Source organism: Mustela nigripes, chromosome 2 (genome assembly GCF_022355385.1).
Source record: "Mustela nigripes isolate SB6536 chromosome 2, MUSNIG.SB6536, whole genome shotgun sequence".
In the NCBI taxonomy this organism is placed as follows: Eukaryota; Metazoa; Chordata; class Mammalia; order Carnivora; family Mustelidae; genus Mustela; species Mustela nigripes.
In genome coordinates, this window is record NC_081558.1 from 63,457,437 (window position 1) to 63,471,017 (window position 13,581).

The following is a 13,581-nucleotide window of genomic DNA, read 5'->3' on the forward strand; positions in this document are numbered from 1 at the left end:
TCCCACATGTGTGCTACCCCCACAAACAAATGTTTTGTGATGGGGCCCTGGAGGTGCAAGCCTTTTTTTTTTCCCCCAGGGATTCCTTTGCATCACCTGCTTCTTGCCTCTTTCTTGAGAGTAACATGGTTTCCCTGGAAACCTCTTAAGGCCCTTGCTCAGGATGGCAGGTGGGGACTCCTCCCATTGGGAGCAGAGCGTGTAGAGCAGGGCAATTTCTTTAGCCATCCCGCTGCTCTCTCTCTCTGGTTAGGCACATTCTTGGCACCTACAAGGGCGTGCATTCCCACTTGGGGTTTTCCTTCTGAGTAATCAGCATTGTCAGGAGTGGACGAGAGATGGGGTGGTAGGTGCTCTGGTTCTGGGATTGTATTCTTGTGGCTGAGATGGGCCTAGATGCCCCCTGCTCTGTTAGGTCTCTGGACACTAAAGAACCTCATACCTGAATCTTCTTTGTATTTTGGCACTTGGTGTAGATTGTCTAGAAAAATAAAAGCCAGCTAAGATTTATTAAAGGGCCTGGTGTATGTGTTTTGTCTTGTTTCACTTGGATTTTGTTTTCTCTTTGGACGTCAGGTACCACTAGTTAGAATTATGAAATGAAATATTCAACAAAGAGATGGGCCCTTACTGGGTGCCGGGCACTGTGGGTGCTCAGTGGCCCGCAGTTGGCAGCAGAGGGGCCCCTGCCTTGAGAGAGCTTCCCTTTCCTTCCTCGTGGGGGAGAGGGATGACAGACTTGACAGTCTAGCATAGGAGACGCCAGGGCTGATGAGGCTAGGTAACTAGGTGAGGGGAGAGAGGTGTCAGGTGCTGCTGTTTTTAGGCAGGGGGAGGGCAGAGAGCTGCCTTTTTTTGTTTGTTCTTTTTTTTTAAATTTAAATTCTAGTTAGTTGACATGCAGTTCAATATTGGTTTTAGGAGAAGAGTTCATTGGTTCGCTATTTACGTATAACACCCAGTGCCCATCATCACAAGTGCCTTCCTTAATACCCATCTCCCATCAAGCCCATCCCCCACCCACCTCCTTCCAGCAATCCTCAGTTTGTTCTCTGTAGTTAAGGAAGCTGGCTTTTGAGCAGAGACTGAGAGAATTGCTTCAGGGCATCGCAGGCCAAAGCATGCTTGCAGGCAAGAGCCCACCAAGGTGGGAGCATGTGGGAGAGCTTGAAGAACAACAAGGAACAGCTAGTTGGGCTAGAGCAGAGTGAGTGGGTAGAAGTGGTAAAATGAGCCAGAGAGGGTGGCAGGAGCAAATCAGGTAGGGCCTCGACATCCGTGGTAGGGACTGGATTTTGTTCATATGTGACAAGGAGACAGTGGAAGGTTCTGACTGCTGGAGAACATGGAGCTCATTGTCTGGATGCTCTGGGTAGAGGTTGGTAGGCAGCAAGAGTAGAAGCAGACAGGCCAGTGGGGAGCAGTGGCTGAGGCTGGATGATATGGTTTGGATTGCCATGAGGGTGGTGTAGGTGATGGGAAGGGAATTTGGACAAACGTTGGGAGAGCCAAGCATAAAGGATTGTCCGAGGGGCTGGTGGAATTGTGGGAGGAAGAGTGGGATATAATTTTGTGTCCACAGCAAACCCACTGGTGGTTTTTTTCTGTTTATCCTCTTCCTCTTCATGGCTGGTGTCTGTTCCCATTCTCTCCTCACTGGCAGCCATTCCAGTGCATTTAATGTGGAACCCCCATTTGCATGCATAATTGAAGAGCAGATAGTAATTTTTCTATACATACATATTTTAAGCTTGTTTAGATGGCATATTTTTCTGCTTTGTTTTGTTTTTTACGTTTTTCATGCCCTACTTTAGTGTTAAGGTCTGATCAGGTTTCAGAACCCTGAGAGTTTTCTTCAATGGGCATCCCTGCATTTGACTTATACATTTCCCCAGTGGTGAACGTCCAAGTTGCCACCAACTTCTGGCTGCCACATATAGCACTGCACCTCCTTCCGGTCCTGGGTACAGCTTGAATGGGCCTTGCTGGCCCTAGAGTATGTATGTACTTAATTTCACTAAGTGAAGGTGTAAGCCACTTTTCTTTCTAGAACAGCTGTGCCAGTTTGTGCATTGGGATTCCAGGTGCCCCAACTTCTTGACCACATTCAGTGGGTTCTGATTTTTCTAATTTTGCCAAACTTCATGGGTGTATCTCACTGTGGTTTCAATTTGCATTTCTTTATTAGTGTAGTTGGAGCATCCTCATTAATTTGTTAGTCATTCAAGTTTCCCCCCTGCCACTTTATATCCTTTACCTAGTTTTCTTTTGGGTTTCCAGGAGTCTTTTTCTTGTAGTTGTAGGAATTCATTTAATGTTCTAGACTTGTCCAGTCTAATATAGTAGCCATTAGCCAGAGGTGAAAAATAAGGTTAAAACTGATGAAAATGAAACAAAATAAAAAATTTGGTTCCTCAGTTACGCTATCCACATTTCATGTGCTCACTATTCACATGTGGCTAGTAGCTACCATATTGGCTAGCATAGATGTAGAACATTTCCATCTTCATGGTAAGATTATTTGACAATGCTGATCTAGGTGTTGATGTTTGCCCTTTCTCTGTTAACTCTATTTCACATGCCCTTTGTTCAACAGTTGTGATGTAATCAAATCCATCAGTTTTTCCCCTGAAGTTTGAGTGTTTTGGGTTTTGTTGAAGACTTTCTTTACCTCAGGGTCACAAAGATATTCTCATACATTTTCTTCTAATAGCTCTCATATTTAGATCTTTGACCTATCTGAAGGTTAAATTTGTGTGTGGTATGAGGTTGGGATTTAACTTTGTTTTTCTCTCTATATCAGATTTGTTTTCCTAATATTATCTATGTCTTAGTGTTTTTGCTGGATCCTAACAAATAGCAGACATTATTATTCATGATGTTGGCTTATTTTTAAGATAAAAAGTTATGCTATGAATACTCTAAGAGTATGTTTTACTCTGTCCTAGATAAGAGATGCTGCCTGTTTCTATAAGCGAAGCCAGTGCTACAAAGATGCTTTCAGATGCTTTGAGCAGATTCAGGAATTCGATCTAGCACTTAAAATGTACTGCCAAGAGGAGCTCTTTGAAGAAGCTGCTATCGCAGTGGAAAAGTAGGTAGTTTTATTCTCTCCCTTCCTCCACCCTGCTCCCTCCCTCCCACTGCCCCACTGGGTCGGCCTGCCCTGGATGGTGTTATCCTGCTCTTCTCAAGTGGCTTGCCAAAGTCGTCCTTCCACTTGAGTGGTGGCATCAGTACTGGATGCTCCTTGGAGAGCATCTGTCGGAGCCGGAGCTCCTTGAAGGCAAGAGCTAAGCCTAATGGATTAACCGAGGAGTTGAATGGGAAGTGTGGGAGGAAAAAGAGTGGAATATAATCTTTTCACAGCAAACCCATCATCGGTTTTAGTTTGTTTATCCTCTTTCTCTTCATGGCCAGTCTTCATTCTGGTTCTCTCCTCATTGATAGCCATTGCAGTGCATTTAGTATATGCAGTCTCAGTATATGTATATTTCCTATACTCTACTCTTTTCGTAAGCTTCGACACTGTGTGATGAGGAGAGGGGGTAGAAGAAGGTGAACGGTGTGTTACAGGTGTGTACGTAACACACATGGTGCTTAATGATGGTTCTGTCCTCTCCACCTTTACCTGTTGAGTTCACAGTTTTGCTGACTGGATAGATAAAGGTAAGAGCACTAGTGGGCCGTCAGGATTTTGCTTTACTACAATCTACTGGCAGATCCTCAGCCATGCACTCATACCTATGTGTATGATATGTGTGAACACATACCCTCATAAGTTTTATACTTGACCCACTGGAGGCCTTCTTGAGCCTTTAGCCCAGTTCATATTCCAAAGGTGAAGTGGAGATGGTGGGGTTCATGGCTGACAAGGAATATAGAAATAGCATGCTATTGATGCCCCCTAGGAGGTCTTCCTGGTGTATGGGACGGCTAGAATCAGAGTCTGCTAGCCTGCATTTCTGTTGAGCAGGAGTTTGAGTCCTCTCTTAGCTCCTGGGAAAATAGGGTGTGGTTTGGTTCTACTTTATTTATTTATTTATTTATTTTTGGCTTTCTACCAAATTATACACATGGCAAAATGAACATATCTGACCTAGATGTTCAAACTTCAGATTTTTATTTTCTAAGTCAGCTTTTATTAAAGTATAATATATAATATATATTTATTAAAGTACAATATATATTCAAAAAGGTACACACAATTCTCACAAATTAATATACTTGCTCAACCAGTACCTCAATAAAGGTACTCAGTACCTTGAGGTTTTTTTTTTTTTTGGAAATGAAAGTAGGCATTCAGGGCCATGGCTGGTAAATGAGCATATTCTTCTATCCAGGTCTGTGGTACTGTTATATATGGGATATATGTAATGGCTGTGTATTAGTCAGCTCAGGCTACTGTAATGAAATGCCATACATTGGGGTGCTTAAACGACAGAAATTTATTTTCTCCTACTTTTGGAAGCTAAAAGTCTCAGATCAAGGCTCTGACCAGCAGGGCTACTGCTAAGGGCTCTTTCAATGGCTTGCAGATTGCTGACTTCTCCCTGTGTCCCCATGCAGCCTTTCCTTGGCTCTTGAAGAGACGAGAACACAAGAGAACTCACTCTCTGGTATCGTCTTCTTTTAAAAAAAATTAATTTATTTTTGTGTGCATGGCTGAGGGGAGGGGCAGAGGGAGAGAGAGAATCCTCAAGCAGGCCCCCCTGCTGAGTAAACCAAGAGTCAGATGCCCAAACAACTTAGCCACCCGGGTGACCCTCTCTGGAGTCTTCTTCTAAGGACACTACTTCTGTTGAATCAGGGCACCGCCCCTGTAACCTACTTCCTTAGAGATTCCAACTCTAAATACAACCACACTGGGAGTTGGGGCCTGAATGTATGAATTTTAAGGGACACAAACTATCAGTCCATAATAGGATGCCAGCTATGACATTTATTGGGTATCCAGTTATCAGGGTGCTCTGCAGTGGTGGTGGGAGTAATTGACCAGGCCAATTCCCTTGTGAGTTCATATGACATGACAAAACCGACTGAGAGCTTTTTTTTTTTTTTTTTAAAGAAACTTTTAATTAGTTATTTAACCTTCTGTCCTCAGTTTTCCAGAGGAACCTTAAATAGTCACAGATTTTCCCCAGAAACATCTTTTTTCTTTATTTTTTTCAGCTTTATTGAGGTATACAACAGAGAGTTTCTAATGATGTGTTAAGTTGAGATCTGAGTGTAATCTGAGTATTAACTGAAGCCTCACACTAGATCTATTTGAGTGTCTTTTGAACACCATCAATACTAGGTGTAGAATTCAACTGCTACCTGGCCTGACTCAAAGTGCTTTAAGGACACTTTACATTTGAAAAGAAAATACCTTGGTAGTTCTTTATACTTGCTAAAACTACTCCTTACTCCATCAGCCAGTGCTCACATGTGAAGTATACTCCCTTTCTTCATCTTTATTTACACCCCTCATAGGAAACCTGTTCTACTAGGAAACCTGATGTTTATAGCATAACTCTGGGGCATCATAAGGCACCTGGGCACTTTCCTGGTTGTGATGAGATGGATTTTATCCAATGAGAGTTCAAAAGCAAGCATGTTTTATTGGATTGTTCCAGTGCCTTGAAAACTGTGGGACTACAGAGTGGGATATATTGACTTTGATCAGCAGACTAAAGGGGAGCATTCAGAGCCTCATTAATCTCACTCTAACTCAACCACATGCATACCTGTAGAAGAGAAAAATCACAGTTTGGGTAATAAGAGGAAGGTTAATGTCCTGCTGGAATGTGTGCAGTCTCCATCTTCATTCTTTCTCATTAGTCCTGTCTCGGACTCAATGGAATTTGTAGACCCAAAATGATTATCATGTTTTTATGAATGTTTAAGTTGTTGTTTTTTTTTAGGGATAATTTTGATTATGCATAATTATTGCCCCTCAAATCGACTTTGAGACCTAGCTTCCCTTTGCTTAGGTTGCAACTTTATTATGTTTCATTAATTAAGTATACTAATGCTTGGTTCCTTTGGAGAATAAAGAATTAATTCTATCTGTGTGAAATGAAGCTTTGTAAAGATGCTGGTTGGTTTAGGTCCTATTTTGTAATTTATATCTATATGTGGGAATTGTAGTTAACTGACTCTGTGCTGTATTTTGGAGAATACTTTCTATTGGGTGGTAATGAGTTGGCATTTGTGTTGTCTGTCATTGTAGGTATGAAGAAATGCTAAGGGCCAAGACCCTTCCCATATCCAAGCTGTCTTATTCTGCCAGTCAGTTTTACCTGGAAGCGGCAGCAAAGTACCTGAGTGCAAATAAGATCAAGGAGATGATGGCTGTCCTCTCGAAGCTAGACACAGAAGACCAGCTGGTGTTCCTGAAGTCTCGCAGACGGCTGGCAGAAGCTGCAGACCTGCTGAACAGGGAGGGTCGGAGAGAAGAGGCTGCCTTGCTGATGAAACAACATGGCTGCCTGTTGGAGGCTGCCAGGCTCACTGCCGACAAGGACTTTCAGGCCTCCTGTCTGCTGGGGGCTGCCCGCCTCAATGTGGCCAGGGATTCAGATGTAGAGCACACCAAGGCCATTCTGAGAGAAGCCCTTGACCTCTGCTATCAAACCAATCAATTGTCTGGCATCGCTGAGGCCCAGTTCCTCCAGGGTGTAATCCTGAGAGACTTTCAAAAGCTCAAGGATGCCTTCTTCAAGTTTGACACACTCAATCACTCAGCTGGAGTGGTAGAGGCACTCTACGAAGCTGCCAGCCAGTGTGAGGCTGAAGCTGAGAAGGTCCTGGCCCTGGCTCCAGGAGGCCTAGAAGTCCTCCTCAATCTTGTCAGGGCCCTCAAAAGAGTGACCAACAATGCCGAGAAGGAGATGGTCAAGTCTTGCTTTGAGTTTTTTGGAATTTCTCAGGTGGATGCCAAGTATTGCCAGATAGCTCAGAACGACCCTGGACCCATATTAAAAATAATTTTGGACCTGGATTTGAACTTGAGGGAAAAGAAAACTAAAGACTATTTCTTGATAATGACTGACCAAGTGAAATTAGCCCTCAATAAACACCTTTTGGGCAGGCTGTGTCAGATCACACAGAGCCTGCTTGGGAAGACTTACCCAGGGGTCTGCATGAGGTTTATTGTAGGCTTGAAATGTGAGGATGAAAACTGTAAAGATTTCCACAGGCCTCTGCGGCGTTGTGAGGCCAAGTGTTTGGTTCAGTCAAAAATGCACTTGGTGGCCATCAGTGGGTTGTTTTTGGAAGCCAAAAAAGTCTTCCCTAAAATCTTAGCAGAAGAACTTGAAGAAATTAGTTATATTTTGCCTACAGATATGTATGGCCTTTGTAAATCCTTCCTGAATGTCCTCTTCCCTAAGCATTTCCATCAGAGAGTGTTGTCAGAAAACCCCATGGCATGCAAAGAAATCCTCAAACCAAATTACAAATCCTTTCGATCCTGCAGATCTGCTCTGAAAGAGTATATCCATTTCCTGTTTCAAAACGAAAGGGCACGAAGCCGCCGGGAGTCCACAGACTTGTGGCTGAGTGCCATGCAGGCTTTCCTTGTCTCCTCCAACTATCCAGAGGAGTTTGAAAAGCTTCTCCACCAGGAGGAGGACAACTACAACAGGGAACTCAAAGCTCTAGAGGCTGAAAAAGAGGAAAGGGGCAGGGGGAGAGGCAGCAAGATGAAGGGAATAGAAGGAAAATTCGGCATGTTGGCACCCAACAAGGATGATGACAGTACTGAGAAGACCCACCTTTGCTTCATCCGGCTGCTGGAGAACTGCATTGATCAGTTCTATGTATACCGGAACCCAGAAGACTACAAGAGGCTCTTTTTCCGCTTCATGAATGTCCTGGTCAAGAGGTGCAAAGAACCGCTCATCCCCAGCATCGGGAATACGGTGGCCCTGTTGGAGTTCCAGTTTGTCCACTGTGCGGTGGTCCTGGCGCGCCTCTGGAAGAATGCCATCCTGTGCCTCCCCAAGAGCTACATTGCGCTCTTGCACTACTGGGAGTTCCTGTTCAGCAAGAAGGAAAGGGAGCTCGGGGACGTGTTCTCCATCATTCAGGAATACAAACCCAAGGACGTGACAAGAGCCATTCAGGATTTCCGGTTCCACCTCTCCTACCTCGTCAAGGTGCTCTGTGGCTATGAGAATGTGAACTTCAATGTCTTGCTCGATGCCTTTGGTGAGATAGACTATGTAGTGTCTGGAGAGGCCGAGCGGACTCTGGTGCTGTGCCTGGTGATGCTGGTGAATGCCGAGGAGCTTCTGCAGCCGTACTGCAAACCTCTTCTGTACCGCCACTTCCAGGAGATCCAGACGAGGCTGCAGCTGATGAGCATGGACCGCCCGGACCAGGTTCCCGAGAGGCTCCTGAAGGTGGTCAAGCGGGTGCTAATGGCGGTCAATGTGAAGTCTGTGGCTGAGGCGCTGCAGGACCTGCTCTCTGAACGGGACGAAGAGTACCTCATGGACTGCCACTGGCGGTGGGACAGTGTGCACACCAAGGGGTCCGTGGTACGCGGCCTCTATCACGAGGAGGTGAAACTGAGCCGCCTGCTCTGTATGGACTCTGTGGACTACTTTGCTGAGCCAGAGTGTGAGTTTGGTCAGGATGAGACGGATGAGCTAGCCTTGGAAGACCGGGACCGCCTCCTTGCTGCCATCCTTTCCCAGAAGCAGCGGAAGGCTTCCATCCAGCGGAAGCTGAGGAGGGCCTGCCTGGTGGTGTCCCTGTGCATCAGCTGGAGGAGAAGGGTGAGTGCGCAGACTGAGTGCTTCCGGGAGGAAACCAGGGAGCCCGGGGCCGGGAACTTCAAGAAGGCTGACGTCGACAGGACCCAGTGCGACCTGTGTGGGGTGAAGTTCACCCGAGGTCCCGACAACTATTTCAGCCCCGGGAAAGCATTTGAGGGAGAGGCTTCAGAGGTGGTGGCCATTTCCGGGGCCGAGCCAGGAGACCCGGAGGGTCGGGAGAGGAATAGCGAGTCTTACGAGCAGCACATCCACCTAGAAGGTCATCAGAGGCAGCAGGTGGCCTACCAGAAGTACTCCGAATTTTTCCAGGAGAAGGTGGACCCAGCCATTGTTGAAGGCAAGCTGGTGGTGCAGGACATTGAGCAGAGCATGTGGATCCGCAGTCACTTGGGCTCCAAAGAGCACAGCCACATGCTGCAGAGGAAGGTCCAAGAGAACATCAAGAAGGTTTCCGATACAGTGGAGGACCTCTACAGGCGCAAGGCCTGGGCTGGCGGTAAGGGGGTCTTTAGAAATGGGGGCCCAGGAGCTGGTAGAGCCCAGACTTTGAGAACACAGGTCAGAGTCAAGTCCTTTGTGGTGGCGAGGTCTGTCCCGGGGATAACAGAACTTAGCCTTGGCAGAGACACAAGTGAGGAACATGTGTTCTCAAATTACAGCAAAACCCCATTCTTTGAACTCCCTGGCCCCCAGTTAAAACACTGGGATTATCTTGGGCCAGGATGGTTTCCTTGGCACTACAGACAAGAAAAAGGGCTGGCTAACTAGTTCTGTGGCAAGGTTATAGGGAGAACGTTCAGTCTTGAGGAAACTCTGTAAGCTTCCAATCTGTTCATCAGTGACTGTTTCTTGAACACCTACTCTGTGCTGAACCCTTGACTAAGATCCGGAGGTGTGTAGCTGGTGTCTTCCTTTTAGGAGGGTTCTTAAACCATACCCAGTATGAATCTTTAACAATAAGAATTCTTGTGTGACCTTTGAATCAGATTTCCTCTAACTTCCTTATTAGCTATTTCTTAGCAACACTGAGTGGAAGTCATGTTATGTATAAAATTAGTGAAATTAGATGTTTAAAACTTATTCTGTAATCCAGACACTCCAGTTTAAGGTTTAGTGACATGTTGAACAAAGCCTCCTTAAGAGGTTTCCTCTTGGGAATCTCTATAGACACACAGGTGATGGTGTCAGGCTGCATTTAATTGTAGTTTATGTTTGTGCTGGCAGGAGGTGGCTGTGGGTCCTCACCCCATCGCACCTCTCTGGGGAAACACAGAGACAGGCTCCTGGGAGGTGGGGGCCTTGGCTCTAGTACTGAGTAGTCTGGTCTCTGCTGTAGCCCCGTCACTTAGAGCCCTTGTTCTTTGGTGTCTGTAGCAGAGGAAGTGATGGCTCGGCTGGTCAACGTTCTGATCCCCTCAGTCAGGGATGCACGGGAGTGGCTGATGAAGACAGAACTCCGCTTAAAGGAGGAAGGTAAGCAGCCCTTTAAGCCAGGATGGTGCTCTGGGTGTTGTAATTCTTGATTCTGCGGACTCCCAGGTCAGTGTGACGTAGGCTTGCCTAAGATGTCAGTAGTGGCCAGTCACTGTCCAGGAGCATTGCCCCCAGTCAGTCAGATTATTAGCAACATAGAATCTGAGTTTCTCCATCTGACTGTGAGGGCTCGCTTTAATTGCTTTTTCGACAACGTCTTGCCACTCGGGAGCTCCTTATAGATGACATCCAGTCACTACTCACATGCAGTACAGTGACTCCCAAGGATAGACAGAGTATTGAAAAGCCTTCTCTTGGTACATATGCCTGCCTGTGTCAACCATTCACGTAGGACAGTGAATATTTATTGACTATCTAGTATGTATCAGCACTGTTTGGGACTTGGGGATATAAAACAAACATATTTGTGAGCAAAGCAAACAAAATTTTTAGAGAAACTTGCATTGATCTTCCCATAGAGGGTTAAGGGCTTATATGGAGTAAGTCAAGTTTCTCTCCTGACAGTGAGAATTACCTTGACAAATTCTTTATCAACTAGGAAGTCTTACCTCCTGCCCATCCCAATTGTTGCCTGCTCCGGGCCGGGTTTTATTTCTTCTTACTCTGTGTATTTCATGTGTCCCAAAATTCTCTTCTCTGGGTCCTCCTAATCCGTTATACTACTGGAAAATCCTGACCCCAGAGCTGGGAAAAACTAGAAGGGACCTGGCATAAATATCTATGGCAGTAAAAATCTTTAGAATATAGTGCCTACTGGGACTATGATTTTTATGATTGTTTCTTTTTTTTAAAAGATTTTATTTATTTGACAGAGAGAGAGATCACAAGTAGGCAGAGACAGGCAGAGAGATAGAGAGAGGGAGAGGGGGAAGCAGGCTCTCCACTGAGCAGAGAGCCCAATGCAGGGCTCGATCCCAGGAACCTGAGCTGAAGGCAGAAGCCTAACCTACTGAACCACCTAGGCGCCCTTTATGATTGTTTCATAAAGAAGATAACTGGTATACCAACTCAAGTTTGTGGTTGTTTTTAGGTTTTGTTAGATTTCTTTGCCATTTAAAGGGTCTCTGAAGTGAGGGCAGAGGAACCAGCCTGTGTAAGAACTTAATTCTAGAGAAGGGTGTTCACTTGGGCTCTGAATCAGGCTTTTTTCCCACTTTAATTTTAAAACAATTACAGAGATGTCAGGGTTTCCTAGTATGTTATATTTAATAGTGGAGTGAAAAAAGAAATCACTATTCTGTACTTTGTTTCCATTTTTTTTTATGTTCAGTTAGCCAACATCATTAGTTTTTGATGTAGTGTTCAACGATTCATTAGTTGTGTATAACACTCAGTGCTCATCACAACACATATTTTTTCCTTTTGAAATAGGTATTGTTCAGGAAGATGATTATGAAAATGAAGTGGAAGACTTTGGTGAGCTCCGTCCTCGAAGGCGTCCACGGAAATGTGGAAAGCAGAGAAAATACTAACGTCTGCACAGTTGCTGCCTCTTAAGCCTTCAGAACATTCCATCTTGACTTAAAATTCTGAATGCTTGGGCAGATGAGAAAAGGAATGTAAATTAGTTTTAAAAAGTAGGGGAGTCTAGCAACACTTTTGATTTTTTGTTCTCGTTATTTCTCTCACTGGTGGCTTTGATCCGATCACTCTCTCTCCTGTAAGTCTAGCAGTGATCTCCCTAGAATTTGTTCAGATGAGAGGAGTCATAGTGGAAATCACCTTGGGATGCTAGAGGTTCTCTGGTGCATCACCATTGTGATGTGAGTCATCAGCAAGGGACACCCCTCACTGCAAAGTTGGCACTGCTCTGAGCTGGGAGATCCCTCCTCGGATTCCCTCATCTCCTTTCACACAGCTGCAGCGTCAGGTAGTTTAAGAGCCGTGTGTGCCCAGGGTCCCTGGGGGCCCAATGCTGGCCACTTGTGACCCCCGCCACACCCTCTGGTCATCTGTGAACCTACTTGTAGCAAGAGCAAGGTCCCTTCTGTTATGTGTCTGTGCGCCTTTTCTGCCCTCCTTCTCTTCATTTTTTTGGTGATCATTTTCAGCTCCCTGTGCAAGTCACGGTTAGACTACCTCAGAATGTAGTCCAGAGCTCCTCCCGCATCCTGTGGGCGGGAGCCTCGGACTTCTGCCCTAGGAGGCAAGCCTGGGGAGTGTTGCGGGGGGGTAGTTCCCAGCCTGCCTCTCCAAGGTGGTCTTAACTCTGCCTTGGCTATGGTGCAGACATTCCAAAAAGTGTTTGTATGTGGCCCTACATGTGTCTCTTTTCTTGACTGAAGGAGGCTACTGCTTCAGCCCCAGCCCCCACTGAGCCAGCAGCCGTCAGTGTGGTCCCATTCTGGAGGCCTTCATGCCGCTCCTGGTTACTGCCACCCCCTCCCCTGCCCCCCAGCTCAGCCTGCTGGGACAGCTTGGGTTATGTTGGTCCTTCATTGCTCTGTCCGCACAGCGGAGCCAACCTTCTCCCCATGTTGCTGCTGCTTTTGCTGCTTATTGTTTTCTCTTTATTGTCTTTCTAAATGACTCTGTTTCCTTGTTTCTAATTTTTATTAGGTTATGTTTCTAATTTTTATTCCAGGTGTTTTTTATAAACTTCACTTGCCGGAAAAAAAAGGAAAAAAACCCAATCAACTCTTACTGTATTATCACATTTTTATAAAGTTAAATTGTTTCTCTTACCTGGAGCCGTCCATTTACTTATTTCTAATTTCCACTTAGAGAGTGAAGGGTAAACCCCAGTACTGGTTCTCTCTGGTCAGCTGGTTGATGCCGACCCCGGGGGAAGCTTGCCATGCCTTCTGAAATGCAGTCCCCTCTGGCCACGGGGACTCATGGCTTGTTTCGGTGTCTCTTGAGGGCTTGCCTGTGCCTTCTGAACATTTGGGGTGTGGACTGTAAGGAATTTCTTCAGGGTTGCCTCTTGGGACTGCCACCAACACGAACATAGCCCGGGGAGGCAGGAGGCCCAGAGCTGAATCCTCTCCCATGCTTATTGAACAGTGTAACCTGGGGTGGGTCAGATCACGGAGTGCCTATATGCGGGCTCAGAGTCTGCTGTGAGAGGGAGATGGAGACATGGAAAAGCAGCCGTGATAGCAATGCATATTGTATGGGGTGGTAGCTGCATTTATATAGCCCCACAGGCCTCAGTTTCCCCTTTGGGGGAGTCAAATGGCCCAAGAACCCTTTGTGCCCCAAGCCCAGTCGTTCTGTAGGTTGTTGCCATGGGTTTGCTTACCCTCAGGTCTTGGTTTTGTGATCTCAGGGTTTGCTGATATTGGGTGAGGAGGACAGCCAAGTCTCAGGAAACAAA

General features: G+C 45.9%; 1 protein-coding gene across 2 annotated transcripts in view; it reads left to right on the plus strand.

The window, feature by feature from the left end:
* TRANK1 (tetratricopeptide repeat and ankyrin repeat containing 1) overlaps positions 1–12,946 on the plus strand; it is a 98,335-nt gene extending 85,389 nt beyond the window's left edge. For both annotated transcript variants that reach the window (XM_059390593.1, XM_059390592.1), the window contains 4 exons: positions 2,949–3,094; positions 6,215–9,264; positions 10,143–10,241; positions 11,634–12,946. In XM_059390593.1, coding sequence (XP_059246576.1) covers positions 2,949–3,094; positions 6,215–9,264; positions 10,143–10,241; positions 11,634–11,734 — 3,396 coding nt within the window. In that variant the 3' untranslated portion in view covers positions 11,735–12,946. The remainder of the gene's footprint in view (positions 1–2,948; positions 3,095–6,214; positions 9,265–10,142; positions 10,242–11,633) is intronic.
* The last annotated feature ends 635 nt before the right edge of the window (positions 12,947–13,581 follow it).